Consider the following 18,180-nt stretch of genomic DNA (forward strand, 5'->3'; position numbering starts at 1 on the left):
GCCCCTGGCACCAGGTCGATCTGGCAGTCAAACTGTCTATGCGGTGGTAGCACTTCCGCCTTCACCTCATCAAATACATCCTCAAAACTGTGATAAGCCTGGGGGAGAGCCACATCTTTTTCTGCCGCTGTAGCCACCGTCTGACTCCCGCTCTCATCTGCGTCAAGGGATTCCGTTCCTATTCCACAATGCAGGATGCAATACGGTGACGTCAGTTCGATGCGATGTGTTGGCCAATCCACAGAGGGGTTGTGTTTCTGTAGCCACGGCAATCCCAATATGACGCCATATTGGGGCGCTCGGATGATGTTAAAATCGATTTGTTCCAAATGGTTCCTCCCACATCTCATCGGAAGGACCCCCGTGTGCTGCCCGATGGGCCCCGTCACCAATCGCCTTCCGTCTACAGCATAGACGTCTTCGGGTACAGCTTTGGGAAGAAGCACTAGCCCTAGCCTGCATGCCTCGTTGTGGTCCATAAACATGCCAGTGGCCCCTGAATCCACCATGGCCACAACGGGTATCCACTGGTCATGCACTCCCACGTGCACCGTGAGAAACAGGTGTCGTTGTCCCTTAGTGACCGAGTTGGAAAGTGAAGGGATGGATGAGTGACTCCGAGATGCCCCTTCTTTGGTCTGGGAGTCCTCTAGTTTTCCGCCGGTACGTCCACCACGGCTTTTACCGACCGGTTGGCCCGATAACGTGACGTCTTCGGTTTGGCAGGGCATTCACGTACGTAGTGGCCTTTTTTGCCACAATATAGGCACAATCCTTGTTTACGGCGTGACTCTTTCTCCGTGGCTGTGAGGCTCGCTCGTATTGCGCCGATGTCCATGGGTTCTCCCTTGGATGCGGTGGAAGTTTCAGGACTTCCCACTGTCACATAGGATGGAAGGGATTTTCCTTTTCTCCCATGATCCCCCTTTCTTTCACTTAGCCTATGTTCCAGCCGTAATACCAGGTTGATAAGGCCCTCACATGTCTTGGGTTGTGGGTCAATATGAGCCATGGCGTCCTTGAGCTCATCGCACAGCCCGTGATGGAAGAGCGCCGTCTGTTTAGCAACAGGCCACTTGGTTTCCGCAACCAGCCTTCGGAACGCGTTGAGATACTGCACCAGGTCGTTGGATCCCTGTCTCAACTCAAGCATTTCACGGTCCGCCGTGTACGAGTCAGCCCTTCTGTCGAAGACCTTCAGGAATTCCTCGCGAAAAGCACCCCAATCACATAAGATGGGGTCGTCCCTGCTCACCAGAGGTACGGCCCATTGTGCCGCGTTTCCAGCCAAATAGGATAAAAGGAAAGCCACACGAGCCTGACTCGTGGGGAACGCCCTTGGTTTGCATGATAAATGTAGCGCCACTTGTGTGAGGAATACCTGCACTGTGTTAGGATCCCCACTGTACCTCTCTGGTGTTGCCAAGGGGACGGCTACCGGCATTTCCACTACTACCGCAGGGGTCTGGTTCGTGAGGGAGGTGCTGGGCGTGAGCGGGTCCAATTGGATAGCATCCAGTCTGGCTTTTACATCGGCTGTGTCTTGCCTGGAGGCAGCCAATTCAATTTGCACGGTCGCTAAAGCAGCCAGCACATCATCAAGTGTTGCCATGTCTGTTATCGACCGGGAGACAGTTAGTGTTATTAAGGTCGGATATTTTGTAACGCCCTGAACGTCTCAGGATCGTTTAACAGACACGATAATGAGAACGCAACCACTTGTGAAGGTTTAGTTATTTTAATGAAGGCAAAAATAATACAAGGAATAAACAAAGGTTATAGTCACTGGAATCCTCCAGGCTAAGTACGTTACCAGCCCACAGCACGGATGGTCCTAACCGTCCTCTGCATATACGCCGATCCCGGCGTATGCCAACAGAGGGCAGAAATGAAATGGCCGACAATGCCAATCGGTAGGCTGTGAGGGGCACGAAGAGTGTTGGGGAGAATCGAGGAGTCAGGGAAACACCCAGCCGGGGTCTCTACCTGAAGGGAGCAGCCGCTCAACCTCTTCCTCAGACTGCACCGGGACGCGGAGTCACCTCCTGGTGATGCGTCACCGATACCCCAATCACAAGCAAAGAAGACTGAACCGAGAGCAGCCGCTCGATCGATCCTGTGGACTTCCGAGTCTGTAACGCGGCAAACACCTCTTGGTGTGCGTTACAGCTGGCAGTCCCTGTATCTCTGGTCGGGCTGGGAGTTACGACTCCAACCAGCAAAAGCGCCACTGCGCTTTGACTCAGCCGAGTCAAAAAGCGAAGCTCAATGGTTATCCGGTAGAGCTTCCGGGTCCTTCACAGGTGACGATGGGGCAAGACACGGCCCAAGGAGTAACGACTCGACCTACCTCCGTTCTTGCCTTACTGGAGCACCACTCCTGAACACTGCTCTTCCCTAAGCAGGTACGTCGGTGTAAACACAATATCCGACAGCGTTGTACCTCCCGGTTCCTCCCTTTATAGGGCGTTGTTTTCCTTGAGTTATGTAACAGCTCTCCTGTTTACATAAGGGCGTGTTTTCCTTTTGTTATGTAACAGCTCTCCTGTTTACATAAGGGCGTGTTTTCCTTGAGTTATGTAACAGCTCTCCTGTTTACATAAGGGCGTGTTTTCCTTGAGTTATGTAACAGCTCTCCTGTTTTACATAAGGGCGTGTTTTCCTTGAGTTATGTAACAGCTCTCCTGTTTACATAACCTCTCAACCGCTAAGCATCCTGGGAGATGTAGTCCGTTTTCGCTGGTTACCGTTTTCCTCCCCTCGTATGACAGGAATTCTTGACAGATTCAAAGAGGCTATATTTGGCAGTTCAAACAATTGGGAATGTTACATTCCTTGGGTGTGCCTCAACTGGAGGTACCTAAAGAATTGTGTTTTATGCATATCATATTTCTTTGATAGTGCTGCAGAGGACTTCATAGCATTCCCTTCCCATATGTCACTTAAATGTGATATCCTGTTGCAGTCCCACAGGAGGTACCTGAGCTTCGTGAAAAGAGCCGCAGAATACCAGTGGGTAGTCCTTCTGACTAACATCGACACCTGGAGTCTCCACAAAGAGGATGGCGGTGGTTGTGACCATCCTCAGGAGGTCGGAGATCTCTGTATTCCTGTACTTGGATGACTGGCTGCTAAAAGCCAATTTGCTGCAGATGTGTTGCATCACTGCTGTTGACTTAGGCCTTTCCATCAAAGTGCAACACCTACTGTTCATAGAGGCAATAATGGACACAAAATGGGTTCCCGCCTTTCCTCCTATCCAGAGGATCTGAGATATGATTCTGATGTTGCTTGGATGCTGGTCAGTCCATTCAGATCTGGATGGACAACATACCTGTTGATTTGGTATGTCAACAGGCAGGAAAGAGTTGGTTTTGCATTCTTTGTTGAGAAACACTGAGTCTCCTGGTGTGGGCGCACCAGCATGAGATTTGACAAAAATGGTTTGCATTGGAACGCTCAAATAGGAAGTGTGCAAAGTTTTCTTGATGAAACATAAATTGGATTGTCTTGAATAAGCTGATGAGAACAAAACGTTAATACATCGCCCTCGCCACAGTCCCCCGCATCCGGAAAACCACCGCCGGCAGCAGATCCTTCTCCTACCTCGCCGCCAAGACCTGGAACACTCTCCTCACCATCCTACGACAGACCCAAGACCTGCTGGCCTTCAGAAGACTCCTCAAGACCTGGCTCTTCGATCAGTAGCGCCCCCCCCCTCCCCAGCGCCTTGAGACCCTCTTGGGTATGTAGCGCGCTTACAAATGCAGTGATTGATTGATGGGAACAAATTGTCAATACAGCCAACACGTGTTTCGTCCCATCGGACTTTCTCAAGGCTGCAATTGAATACAATGTAATTATAGTTACGTTAGGTAGCTGTGATACTGCTTTAGACAAGTGATTGATAGCTAGAGGTGTGAACTCCATGCATCACATCCATAGCACTAAGGATTCATAGTGAGACATTTTAAAAGGGGAAGTTAAGTGGGATGCATTTAAGACAGTGATCAGGAGTCAATGCATTGCAGAGGTGGTTGGGGTGCATACAACTTTGGTTGGTGAGGTGGAAACTCAGGAAGGGGTGCTTAGAAGCCTTGGGCAACATAGGCATGGTAATCCTTCTCTTAAATATCCCCTACTTGAGGCAAAGGAATCACTGGCAGCCCAAATTGAAAAATTACATTGTTTTGCTTATAAGGAATATTTGACTCATGCTGAATGTGATAAAGCTGGATTCCTTTTGAAATGGATTAATAATCCAAAAATACAGGATTATCTTTGATTCTAGAGCTTGACTCTGCTGCAAGTGAAGCATTGTCTAATCAAAAGCTGCTATTAAGGCTCGCTTTTGTGAATATTACACTTATCTATATGCTCCAGCGCCTAGCGCACCACCTCGGGATATTGAGGATTTTTAATCAATATGCCAACTGCAGGTCCTCTCGCTTGAGGATGCGGATGATTTGGGGGGCGGGGTGGAATATAACTATACAAGAAATTAGAGCTGTCATAAAAAATGCATGGTAGTGTTCCTGGAGCAGATGGCTTACCTGTAGAGTTCTTTGCTGCATACAAGAATGAATTAGCTCCTAGATTGGTGGAACTTTATTTTATATCTTGCCGGTGTCTACTTGTGAGACGCTGGTCAGTCCACTTAGGAAACCTGGTTGCTCTTCAATGGATGTTAGATCTTATAGGCCATTGTCTATGCTTAATGTAGATTATAACATTCTAAGTCAAATTCTGGTTTCAGACTCGTACCACATATGCCCTTATTAATTCATAATGATCAAGCAGGCTTTATTCCTGGGTGTAATACGGCTTATAATATTCGGAGGTTCATCTCTCTCTTGAATGAGGATTTTGTGGATAAGGAGAGGGCAGCTGTCATGGCAATAGACATCGAGAAGGCCTGCAACAGTTTAAGCTGGGAGTTGTTATATTCTGTAATGGCTTGATTGGTTTTGTGCGCAGGATTTATTCGCTGGATCAAACTTCTCTATACAGGTGCGAAAGGTATGCATGCTGGCATAGTTTCATCTGAACCCTATCATGTGGGATGCGGGACTAGACAGGCTTGTTCAATGTCCCCACTATTATTTGCTATTCCAATGGAGCCTCTGGCCAGTTTTGCCAGCACAGGGTACTTTTATCATGGGATGGAGGTCCGTGGGCAAACCCATTTTGCAGCATTATATGCTGATGATATGCTGCTTTTTCTCCGAGCTGTTGCAATGGATTTGACTGGTTGTATAGACTTATTAAACCGCTAACGTATAGGATCTGGGCTACATATTAATTGGCATAAATCTCACTTGTTTCCACTTTAAGATGCTGCGCAACCCCTGAATTTACATGGGCTCAATTAGAGCCCTACCTGCATTAAATATTTAGGTGTAAAAATGTATTATTGCCAGCAATATGTATTAGATGGGAATATTGGAGCAGCTGTTAGAACACTTCAGAGCTAGTATTCATTTTTGGACACACTTACCATTATCTGTGGCTGTCAGAATAGCGGTACCTAACATGGTGGTGCTACCAAGATTGCTGTATTTCTTTAACTCATTGCCGCTGTTTGTGCCTTACCAATTATTTAAAGAATTACTATTTTCTAAATTGTTTTGATGAGCAGTTAGGTGTAGAGTAGCACTAAGTAAACAATAGCGTCCTGTAACAGATGGAGGGTTGGCTGCTCCCGATCTTGAGTCTTATTATCTGGCGGCTCAACTGCAATGGTGAAATCAGTGGGTTTACTGTCAAATGACCCATGGGAAGGGTGTTATTGGCTCACTGCCTGATTTACAGGACTTATTGAAAATCTTCTAGCCTCCTCGGTGGAGACTGCCTGCAATTTCTCAAGAGCTGCTTGTGATACAGCAGTGCTGGCGACGTTGCCTGCAGCAAACCCGGGTCCAAGTACCCTATTTTCCTGATATGCCATTAAAATGGATGAACATAGTGGTCCAGGATTGAAAGATGGACTACCTTTGGGGTTAATTGTTTTGGGGACCTATATTGGGATGGTGTTATTAGGTTTGAAGATTTGACTGAAGAATTTAATATAACTGAAGGACAATTTTTAGTCTACAGGGCCTTGGTTGCAACAATAAGGAATTATTGGAGAAATGGAGATGCTGAACCTGCCACACATCTGATGTGTCAACAGCTCTGTACAACAGCAGGGTGTGTAAGAGCGGTCTCGTATCTATATCGTGCGATTTGTGCAAATATTCCTTCTCCTCTTGTGGAGTTGAAAATAAAATGGGAGAGAGACTTAGAGTTGCAAATTAATGATTTGGACTCGGGTAGGATTGTAGTGCATATACCAGCTTTTCTTAGCAATGGTAGGTTCAAATGAATTAATTGGTATATCCTGCATAGAGCTTATCTTACACCTGGCAATCCTACCAAGTTCTATATGACTGCTGCTGGGGGGGGCAGTGTTAAACGGTAAAAAATTAATTTTGTTAAGTTAGCCTCTACTTCTCATCCATTTTGTCTACCAGCCCCCATTTTGTGTCTCTGCTGGGATTTTTTACAAAGTCACTAGTTACGTGTTCACTGAAAGCTGGTTGTGCTGATAATGCTTGCAGGGGCCCTGCCCTGCCGAAAGGCCTGAGCACGCAGATGTCTAATCTATGAGCCCACCAATGCCTGTAGCCTCCCTTGCCTATCTACAACGATAACGTGGGTAGGGGTTTATCAAGAGTTAGCAGTTTGCCTTTCATCATGACAAAGTGGTTTCAATGTGTTTCACAAGGCACCGGAAAGTATAAATGCCATGTTTGAACTTGTACTTGTTAGCCCCCTCCCTTGGGCACTTGCAGTGTCTGAATGATGGGACTCCTCTCATGAGTGAGATAAACTTGTATTTTGTTTCCACTCCAGTGTTGATCCTCATTTTGTGAACCCGTAGACAAAGGGTGTCCCTGCACCAGTGAGACTGATCGGAAGCTCACTTCTGCAGCAGAAATGTTCCATATGTTATGGTCCTGCCCTTCATTAGCGGGGTTCTGGAAGAAAGTAATAAAATATATTAATGGAATAACCTTGCTGGGCATCTCTTGTACCCCCCTTGGTCTGCCTCATAGGGTAATACCCTCGCCCTAAAAGTAAGAAAACTACTACTTGATTTGCCAAAATCAAACCTTACTATGCGTTGGAAATTGGTGCATGGTCCTTAAATTGCTAGATGGCGTAAATAAATGGTTAAATGGGCAAGTTTGAAGAGTGCTGTGTTGTTTTGTGAGATAAGAGGATGAGGGGAAATTGAATGAGTGAAAGCATGGGAACACTTGGTGGAGAGTTTGATTGCCCTGAAAGCAGACACAGATTTGTCGATTAGCTCCTTGAGTCCTTGCGGGTGAAAGAAGGGAAATCTAGTTTAATACTGATATATTGGGTCATAATGGATACTACTGTGATATGCTTGTCCATGTGGAATATTTAGACACTTTATTTTTTACTGCTTTACTTGATTAGGGGTAAGTAACTGTGGGTGGGGGGATTGGTGTTATAGTTTTATTGTACTACATTTTGTAGACCTAAGATATGTGTGAAATTTACAGTAGTTAAAATATGCTTGAATGCTTGTGAATACATGTCTTATGAGATATATTGATTATCACTTTTAATCTGTAAATTATAGTTATTTGGCTATTTTCCTTTTTAATCTATAATTTAATCTATTTGTTATAATTATCTGTGTTCCTTTTTAAGTAAATTACTGTATATGTAGTGCACATCATTTATAATCTGTATTATATGCCTGTCACTATTGCACTAAGGTCTATTTAATGAAACTAATAAAACATATTTAAACATAATAATGAAAGTTAAGAATGATATTCCAATAATGATGTGCACTATAGCACGGATGAGATTGCCTAACTTAGTTATTTGTGACTAGGCACTGCTGAGAGTGATTGGTGCCCAGTGCACCCAAAGTGCCATGGTGTGAGGTTTGGTATCTGTAACGTCAGTGATGTGCCAGAAGTTAATAACTGCTAATGACATATGTTATGGTGCTATTTGCAACAAGCGGGATTAGTAAATAGGCATGACGAACATACCTAATGCTGCAAGTTTTTAGATAAAGCAAATGAGTCTGAAAATTCGAATACAAAAAGTAATGAATCATAAGCTCTTGTAAGAAATTCTAGTCTGTTCAAAATATGTGATATTGCATGGATGTGTATAAATCACATGGTGAGAGCAGCCGAAGTAACCAAAGAGAGCATTAAATACTGGAACTGGCGTTGTCCACAAAATGGGGGTGATAAATAGTACCAGTAGTTGAGATGATAGTACTAGGTGTATACTGTATAAGTAAAAATATGATATATATGGTAGAGAAACTATGTTAGATTACTGTGAAAAATACAGGTTTGGAGGGAATACAATTTCAATGAAACAATATTATTTACTATCCAGTAGAGAAATGTTACATACCACCAGTCGCGGCCACCACAGGTGGGACGTGGGGCACAATTTAAAATGTAAAAAAAATACACTTGCCTTTGCCGGTCAGATCCCGCATCTCTGCTCCTGCTCTCCTCCGTCTTGGATTCCAGGAAGCACAGAAAGGTTCCCCTGACCAATCACAACACTGCAATGCAGCATTGTGATTGGTAAGCACACAGGCTCCGCACTTAGGACGGTTCTACCACCCCTCCCTTGCTTTGGAGCCTGCTCCGCTCCATCACGCAAAGCTGCTGCAGCAGGAGGACAAAATAAAATGATAAAATTATGTCATTATCATTTCCTTTTTAGGTCTTGCCTGGCGAAAAGCAGCGCATGCGCTGCTCTCGTCAGCAAAACCTTTTGGAATGGATTCTCCCAACGCTTGCATGCACGCGCCTGCATGGACAAGGATGGCTGCTCTCGCCATCTGTCCAATGCAGACAGCATGCGCGTGCCCCTACGGACTGTGGACAGTCCGACACCATCTTGTGCTAAGCTTGCCATTGTCATGGCAACTCTTCGCATATGATGTCCACACGCGCGCGCATGGCGGCTTTCACGCGCACGGAGGGACAAAGATGGTGTCGGGCTCTCCACACTCCTTCAGCGAAGAAGCTTCTGACCCGTTATGTTTACAGAATGCCGCCATCTCAAGAACTTCTTACTTTTAATCGGAGACACTTTTATTTTTACATCAGGTCACTGGTTGGACTGTCCATTCTCACACATCTGAGTGCATTCGCATGACTCGTCCTCCCAGAGAGCACCGTGTCACACGTTTAGAAACCCCAGGCCCTCTTTTCAAAATTATCTTCAGGCTGTTAGGACAGGCAGGGTAAATTAAATTTGAAAATCAACAAATGCCACGGAAATGCCTTTGTGTTCACATAACAAGAGCTAACCTTGCCCGTGTCCACCCAGTGCATCATTTCTTCCTTTCCAGCTTGGCATGCGTCAGATGTCCCATTGAGGAAAATGTGTAGAGAAGCCTGTTTTGTATCACTTTGCCTTGTGCAAAGTTCCACACTTGCGACTTGATGAAACAGATGGTGACACAGCCCACACTGACGCCTATCATGGAAATTGTCTATCTGTGCGGAACTGTTTCCACAAACCTCCGTTTGCGCAGTGTTTCTGTGATGTTTTCACGGGTTCACCTCAGTTTACCCCATGCCATCTGAAGTGGGGCAGTGCAGAAGCGCCTATTACATTTTTTATCAATTAGCAATCATTTTCTGCCCCAGTGCAGGCTGTGAGACACCCACTGACTGCCACTGTCCATCAAACTAACAACCCACATGGGACATTCCCAGCAAAGGGCGGCTCTAGGTTTCCTTAATGAACTTTTCCAGAGAGAAAAGCGTCTGGTGAGACAAGTTTTAACTTGGCTGTAACTTTTTGAAACTTGATTTGTGGAAATAGTATCTTGATTCGCTGTGCAGCTACGCAGCATATGGAGGCTTCATGCCACAGCTCACTTGAATCTGTGTAGGACTTGAGTGTCATTGTATTGAATTGTATAGTGCTGAGTGTAACCAGCTCTCGGTCTCCAATGCTGCAATGGAACACGACCACTTGTTAGAGATGTTTAAATAAAGTTTCTGCAGACAGAGGACTGCATATGGGATGAATCCAGTGCATGTGTGTTCCTGCTCAGGTCTCCACAACTGCTTTTCCCCTTCCTTCCTCCCACCAGCTCCTCACCCCCAAAACCTGCTCTCCTGTATTTTTAATTGGTGCTTTGCGCTAAAAAAATGTTTGATTATAATAGTGTCCACTAAGCATTGAGGACTGAGCAAACATTGCAGATGTGCACCCAGGCTCCACAAAGGTTGCTTTAAAATCCACACATACTATAAGCAACTCATCCTTTTGACCTTTACCCATTGGAAAATAGTCCCCACTGACGACTGAAACCATCTGGAACTCCCCATTTATTCTATTTTGAATGAAAAATGAGTCTGTTGTATAACACTTTCCCAAAAATGTTAGCTATATTGTCCACCAATGAACAAAGAACAGTTTGAAGTTGCATCCTGTCACCTTATTTACAAATCAGAACCTTTGTGATTGTGTTCCGGGAATTAGGAATTCTAAAATTCTTCAAAGTATCATTAAATAAAAATGTAAATGGAATTAAACAAACTTCATACTCAAACACAAAAAAGTCTAAAGAGTCCATGTCAGTACCTGGTGTTTTTTTTAGGTCTCGCCTGGCGTAAAGCATCGCATGCGCTGCTCTCGCCAGAGAGACCTTTTGGAATCGATTCTCCCCAACACTTGCATGCACGCTCTCGCCATCTTTCCAATGCAGACAGCATGCGTGTGCCCCTACGGACTGTGGACAGTCCGACACCATCTTGTGCTAAGCTTTTCATTGTCATGGCAACTCTTGGCATGATATGTCCACATGCGCGCACATGGCGGCTTTCACGCGCACCGAGGGACAAAGATGGCGTCGGGCTGTCCACACTCCTTCAGCGAAGCAGCTTCCTTTCCGGCGGCGCTCTGAGTGCCATCAGGCTGGAATTGTTTGTGCATCTAGAATTGAAATAGCGTAGTTCCACTTTATTATCCATTAATGCTTCATTATTCTATGAACAGTTGCTTCAGTGACTACCCCGAACCTTTCCTGAAATTTGAGAGAGACTGCCACCAGCCTGCGAGTCATAACCCTTATATTACCCCTCTCCACCTTGAAAATATAATGGAGTACATTTGAACTTCCCACCGTTTAGTCTAAGTACCTTGTATCCGTCATATTGTCTTTGTAGTATTTGATTTAGCATTGCTAGATACGACTGTGGCAGGTACAATAGTTAAAATACCGAATGGGCTATAGTGACATACCGTTCTTTATGAATAAAGTGAGTCGTTGAAGGTACCCCCCTTTAAAACTAGCTCTGACAGAGCCAATAGGTTCGGCCTGTATATAATCCCACTGCACGCTGACATGCCTCACAGAGACAGCAACATATACGTTCATCGGTGCACACAGACAGCAACACATTTACATCCATCTATACAGACACCAAAACGTATGCAGGAAAATGTGAAAGTAGCAAGGTTTTGAAGTGTGCAGGGACGGATGAGAGTGGGTGAGGAAAAAACATTAACGGATGTGGAAAAGGGTTTTCAATGTAAAGGGTTGGGTTGGGGGGTGGAATGTGGAACTTTGGTTATGTTCCAAAGTTGCCTGGACAGCAAATGCTCCACTTGAGGTAGTTACTCTGTGGTTGGTTGGGGAGGATTGCGTTGCTTTCAGGCTTGAGGTTTATTCATTGCCTACGTGTCTTCATCATTACAGATTTCTCTCAAAACAAGCTGGGAATAAGGGCTACACACTGTTGCGTTCTCTCTTTCCCTTTGGTCCCTTCTCCCTTCCCTGGAGGCTTCTTGAAGTTACGTTATATGGAAAAAGCATAGCATTTGCAATCATTTGTATAGGACCGTATGGCTTTCAGTGAAGCCATCACTTAAAAAAATATATATTTTACAAACCTGCTTTCAGGTCATTGTCCATGTAGCCTAGAAGCGCCATGACAAGTTTTTGCTTTGCTTATGTGTGACATTTCCCTCTTTACAATGTGCTTATGTGTCACAATTCATTACGTTCTGTGTAAAACAGATTTGCAGACATTTTTCTGCAGGGCAAATACTGAAAGTCTCTATTACTCACTCTCTACTACTCTCTCTCTACTACTCACTCTACTACTCTCTCTTTACTACTCTCTACTACTCTCTCTCTACTGCTCTCTACTCTCTACTGCACTCTCTCTCTACTGCTCACTCTCTACTACTCTACTCACTCTCTACTACTCACTCTCTACTACTCACTCTACTACTCACTCTACTACTCTCTACTGCTCACAACTACTCACTCTCTACTACTCACTCTCTACTACTATATACTACTCACTCTCTACTACTCACTCTCTACTACTCACTCTCTACTATGTACTACTCAGTCTCTACTACTCACTCTCTACTACTCTCTCTACTATGCTCTACTATTCACTCTCTACTACTCACTCTCTACTACTCACTCTCTACTCCTCACTCTCTGCTGAGTCCATGTTGGAAAAAAGAGGCAAATAAACTTGTACACGATGAAATGCCAGAGGGAGAGGGTATGAGAAAATATTGTATGTTAGGAATTGTATTTAATTGTAGTGATCAGTGATGTTAGGTACATGTGAAAATAAAGATGGAAGTAACTGGGATATGAAGACACTGTATATTAATAAATATTCAATTGAATAAAATGCAAATAATAAGACTATCACTACAAATATTCTAAGATTCAACCTAACAAAGTAGATATAATATGCAGAAATATCATGTGTCTTACAGAGTAATGAAACAGGAAAAATAAATATAGATCATGATTACATTCTGTGTTTGTTTACATTGAGTAATTTTGCATATACCAAAAGTAAGATTTTGGTGATTAATCACTATCATGTTACATATAAACAGTTCATTAGCGAAACGTCCTTAGTCAGTTATTAGAAATAAATGCAGTTCTGTGTCATGGTTAATCCGCTATCAGCAGCCCTCATTTTAGTAATCCAGGATGCCTCCAATTTGCACAGTAAAAGGGAAAGTTACTTTCTTTTGGGTGAAGTCGCGCACAGTCAATGGCATGGAATTTCACTTGTGGAACTGGCATGCTTAAAAGTGTCTGGATAAAGGATAGTTCAAGTCCATATTGATGATAGTCCTGTGGTGTAAATCCTTTCTTTAAGTAAGCGGATGGTAATATTCACATAGATAAGGTTAGAGGAGTATATAATTAGGTAGACAACGTATTTGGTGTTGCAGTTCATGAAATCATATGTGCAATACATTTTACTAGTATTGTATTGAAATTATGTCATTTTGTCCAGAGCATAATGGTAAACATTGCAGTGGCCACACTTAATGAACCCTGTCAAGTTTTGATAACCAAGATCCATTCATCAATTACTTTATACAAGGAACCACGATCAAGTAATGTTATTTTCCTGCATTGTTGTAAACAGGTAATGCCAGAAGAACTCATCTTGAGGACCTAAATAACTGTTAGATAAATCTCTGGCATAGCTGGTGGAAATGATGATGGTATTTTTATTTCATTCTTTGCTTGATAAGTGCTAAGAGTGTCACTTAAGGGAATAGACCACACATGTCCCATACTTTTGTGGGGTTGTTGTGCAGAATTGTATGTGAAGGGAGCTTTACCTTTCTAGATTACTTCTCACTGGGCACAAGACTTCCGTGGTGTTGGACACCCTTTTAGCTTCTGTTGAGAGTGTGTGTGTGGCTACAGCTCTTCAGTGAGGTAACTGGGTGCCTGCTGTTGAAATGAGACCATTTCTGCTATTTTTGTGTCTACAACATTTTAGCTGAATGAGCACTATATATTCCATTGTATTTGTTAGTATTGTAGTGCCCCATCTGAGCCTGATGAACAAAGAGTAATGGAGTTAAAATAAGGCAGCAATTTGTGGAAGAGGCCTAGATGGTGAAATTAGGTTTTATTGATATCTCAAAATAGAGGGCTGCATTGAATATGACCCCAAAGTTCCACCATTTAACAATGGAATTGCACAGAAGAGCAAGTAATCTAGTCGTTGTAACAGTAGAGAGGGGAAGGCATTGCGATAGAGCCGATGTATTTGCACCCTTTAAAGGATGTGAAGGCAGCATGCCACCACTTGCTCTGATTAACAGTCATCTCATGTATTCTAGAGGTTTTAGCCTTCAAGAATTATTGCAAGAGGTGCCACTTGTATGTTAAAGATGGTCAGCAATAAGGCTGAACCAAACAGTAGAATGGTAGTGATGGGTAAAAAAATAATGAGATTATTTTTTCCTAGTGAGTATAATTAACCAGTGTAATGTGAACCATTGTACACCAGCCGCACCCATCGTAGACATGAAGAAATTTACATCTGCCTTCCAAAAAACAAAGCAAACTCAACACCAGTTTGCAAAGAGTGCAAATCCAGACCAAAATTGGACTGCACCTGTACAGCAAGACCATGCTAAGGGACTCTTGAAACTTCCCACTATCTTTGGATAAATGGCAGGATCGATTTCAAATTTCTTTGTATTGTGCATACAACATACTTAGTCAAAGGTTTGGTATGGCTTTAGATACTAGCTTACAACTGGCCCCTTTTAGGAACACTGCAGTGTTTACATCTGATCAAACAAGACCTCTTTTGAGAGACTAAAGCACAGAAGAAGGTCTTTCGGGATCTATAGTCTAAGGCTATGGAATGCCTTACTTCTTGGCTGAATGTTTCAGTCTTGCTTTCAGATAAAGGCCTAACCTGGAATGGGAATGATTAGAGGTTGTTGGATCCAGAAGTACTTGGATTTCCTAAATTCTTTCATTATCTGTGTTTTTTATTTCACCTGATGCTGTGAAATGGTCTTCCAAACATGTGTAAATAAAGTTTTGGTAGCTAGTGGTATTAAAAAGGTTTCGAAATGGTTCAGAAGAGTGAAAGCCTACATCAGTCCCTAGTGCATGGAGGGGAGAGCATCTTCTGATGTTCATTGAAGTGATTTGGTCCAGTGTTGGGCCAGAGTAGACCCTGAGTAAACATCTCACCAAGGAGGTTGAAGTTGTGCTCAGTGAAATGAAAACAGAGCTGTGATTTCGTTATCTTAATGCTCGAATTCTGGAAAGTTGTTGCTGCATTTTCATGCGCAGTATTTTCTGAATTTTGTTAATTTGAAGTAGCTTTTTATTTCCAAACATAAAAGACATTTTGGCAGTGATGGGATGGCTGGATTGGAATTGCTGAGAATTAACACTATAAATTATGGCAGAGTGCCTGGTTCGATGCTGGCTTAAAGTCACTACTAAACTGTGACTTTCTGAATAAAGAAAACCTCAAAATACCAATTTGTACTTGAATTCTTTATTTGGTATTGAGGACCATAACGTTGTCAAAGGTCCAGAGGTACTGAGGAACTTCATCCCTTGTAGTGGGTACTAGGAAAGTTTGAGTCCTACTTCTTACTACCTGCCTGATTTGGATCTACACCTTGCTGCTCAGACTGTCATATTAGAGTGAAATCAGAGATGTGCAAAGATTGTTTAGGAGTGGCTACTTAATGTTCTCACTCACAAAGACATATTAGGAATATGTAGATTACACATCCCCAAACTCCTACGCAAAAGCAGCAGCAAAGACGAGGGCTGATCCATTCCTTTTAGGAAACATGCCAGTTGTCTTCTTTTTGTGGGGATCATTTGAGAACAGCACAGATGTGGTTATTCTTTAGACTCCAGCGTAACTTGTGCTTTTACCTAGCGTATTCTACATATTAAGAATATATATTGAGGGCCTAAATTCAGAGTACTAGTGGTTGACTTGTTTAACATATACATTTGCAACTATAAAAACCGCTCACATTTCAAAACAGTGATTTGTTTCATTTTTTCCAATTTTCTCTTAGAAAACCACATTTATGAATATCATCTCTATGCGCAATGTTACAACCTCAAAGACTAGCCAATTGCTCCTCTAGAAATGGGGAAACAAAAATGCTATGGAAAGACATATGCATTTGCTGTAGTCACCTTGTCTTGTTAAACATTTAGTGAAGTGCAGCATACCTAAATATACGTATGCTGGTTAACATGTTTGTTTTTTAGGCACATGTCTTCCAATTTACCTGCCCCAACCTTGTACGATCCAGTATCTCGTTGAACGTTATTTGGATATTGGCTGTGTACCTCGCCGCTCCTTCTTTGAACTTTTATCTTACTTCTCCACCAATGAGTTGGAACGGGAAAAGTTGATGGAATTCAGTTCAGCTCAAGGCCAGGAAGAACTCTACAGCTACTGTAACCGACCTCGCAGGACCACACTAGAGGTAAGAACATTTTTATAAAACCTGTAAGGATATAGGACTATGAAAGTTGTTGCAGCAGACGATCAACTATAGATATTGTATCTGCTGAGGAACAAATGGAAAAATCGGAAAAAATATAGTACCAAATTATATAAAATCTTAAGTGCGGGGTGGTTTTTAAGGAATGATGCTGGAAATGTAACTACTGTCAACACATTTTTCCAGGAATAGGAGCAGGTTTGAGATGTATGTTAAAGTACTCAAACTACACATGTATGCCATTTCAGGACATTCCTCAGTCGTATACAGCATTCGTTACCTTTCATTGGGGATATATATTAAGTTTGCATAATACACTGTATGTGGTATGAGAGTTTAATATCCTTGCAGTCTGTCACAGTTGATTTGCAGTCGAATTTTCTCCTGGGAATGTTTGTGTTGTAAGAATTTGCACTACAAATCCCCTTCTCAAGCTCCTTGAGTCAACTATCGATTTATGTAAAAATGTGTCCCTTGCTCAGTTTCCAACACAGATAGATAGTTTAGTGTTTGATGCCAAATTATTCCCAATTATAGAAATAATAATCATTTTAAAATAGTTTCTTGTAATGTGTTTGCTATTGCACAACTGGTTTAACTTTGAAATTCGATACATATTAAGTACAACTAGGGCACCTTATTGATTTTGTTGGTTGGTTACTGAACTACACATATTGTGACATGGAGCAGTACCTGATTTCTCTCCCTGACCCATAACATTATTGTGTATAATGATATGTGTATTTGTTTTACCTATGAAACTGAATAAATACATTTGAAAAAAAAAGAAAGTACAACTAGTGCACGTTTTGTACACACTTGGAATTCTTTAATATTATTTCTTTTTATCAGTATTTGCATTAAAACATTTTAAATAATGGTAAACTGAAAGTAACGGTTAAAATGGTTGCACGGTACAAAACTAAAATGCTTGTAAAATCAGTTACTTAAAGACACTTAGATCTACGAAAGAAAGGGAATGAAGGTGAGTTTGATACAGACAGATTAATCGAGGAGCGTATTACATTCATGGTAGAGGGGAAAGATCATATTTTGTCCAATTCCATGAGGAGATTCCAAGTAGCCCAAATTATCATAATCAGCCTGTACGCCCGCATGGGATTCCACCTATGACTAGTTACACCTTTTAGAATGCAGAATAACTGTGCAGACATGAAATTACTGTGCAGGCTTGCATTGCAGTCCCAATTCGATGGGATTAAGGTAACCATTTACAACCTGCTTTGAGCAGGGGGTAAATGGGAGCAGTTGATCACATGTGGTTGGAGGTGGGGTGCTGGGGCCAGAGAGGTGGGTGGAGGGAAGGGGAAACATATTTTTGGTGTGGGGAGCCAAAGAAAAGGCTTTGCAGGAACTGGGGGGGTGGGGGGGTGATTTTGTTTTAGTGGCTTGACTGCTATTGCAGCCAAAGTCTCATGCGGAATTACAAGGCAGTAAAATTGGGACCAGTGCACCTGGTAAAACATGGTCCAGGAACAACCGGACAATTGTTATCCTGTGAAGTGGTATCCCACCTGCCAGTGTAGGCAAAAATGGAAATGGTGGCAAGGCACAAAGAAAATAAATGTGGATGTGATGGACTTGCTGAAAAAAGTAAACGTGTACGGACCATAGAGCAATGCATCATAGTACTCGGAATCTGGATGTAGAGGGAAGATCATTATTTCTGATTGGCTGAGGCAGATTCTGTTCAGTTTTGAGTAGTACTTAGGGTGGAGAGAAAACGAATGTAGGATAGAGTTTGTTATTGTTATTCTAATATAGTAAATATGACTTATTGAATCTTTAGCCTTC

General features: G+C 42.7%; 1 protein-coding gene across 1 annotated transcript in view; it reads left to right on the forward strand.

The window, feature by feature from the left end:
* The window catches only part of NDOR1 (NADPH dependent diflavin oxidoreductase 1), a 202,298-nt gene that overhangs the window by 134,178 nt on the left and 49,940 nt on the right, over positions 1-18,180 (forward strand). Inside the window, exon 9 of the mRNA XM_085610082.1 lies at positions 16,127-16,347. Coding sequence (XP_085466208.1) covers positions 16,127-16,347 — 221 coding nt within the window. The remainder of the gene's footprint in view (positions 1-16,126; positions 16,348-18,180) is intronic.

This window comes from Triturus cristatus, chromosome 1_2 (assembly GCF_964204655.1).
Source record: "Triturus cristatus chromosome 1_2, aTriCri1.1, whole genome shotgun sequence".
Taxonomy (NCBI): domain Eukaryota; kingdom Metazoa; phylum Chordata; class Amphibia; order Caudata; family Salamandridae; genus Triturus; species Triturus cristatus.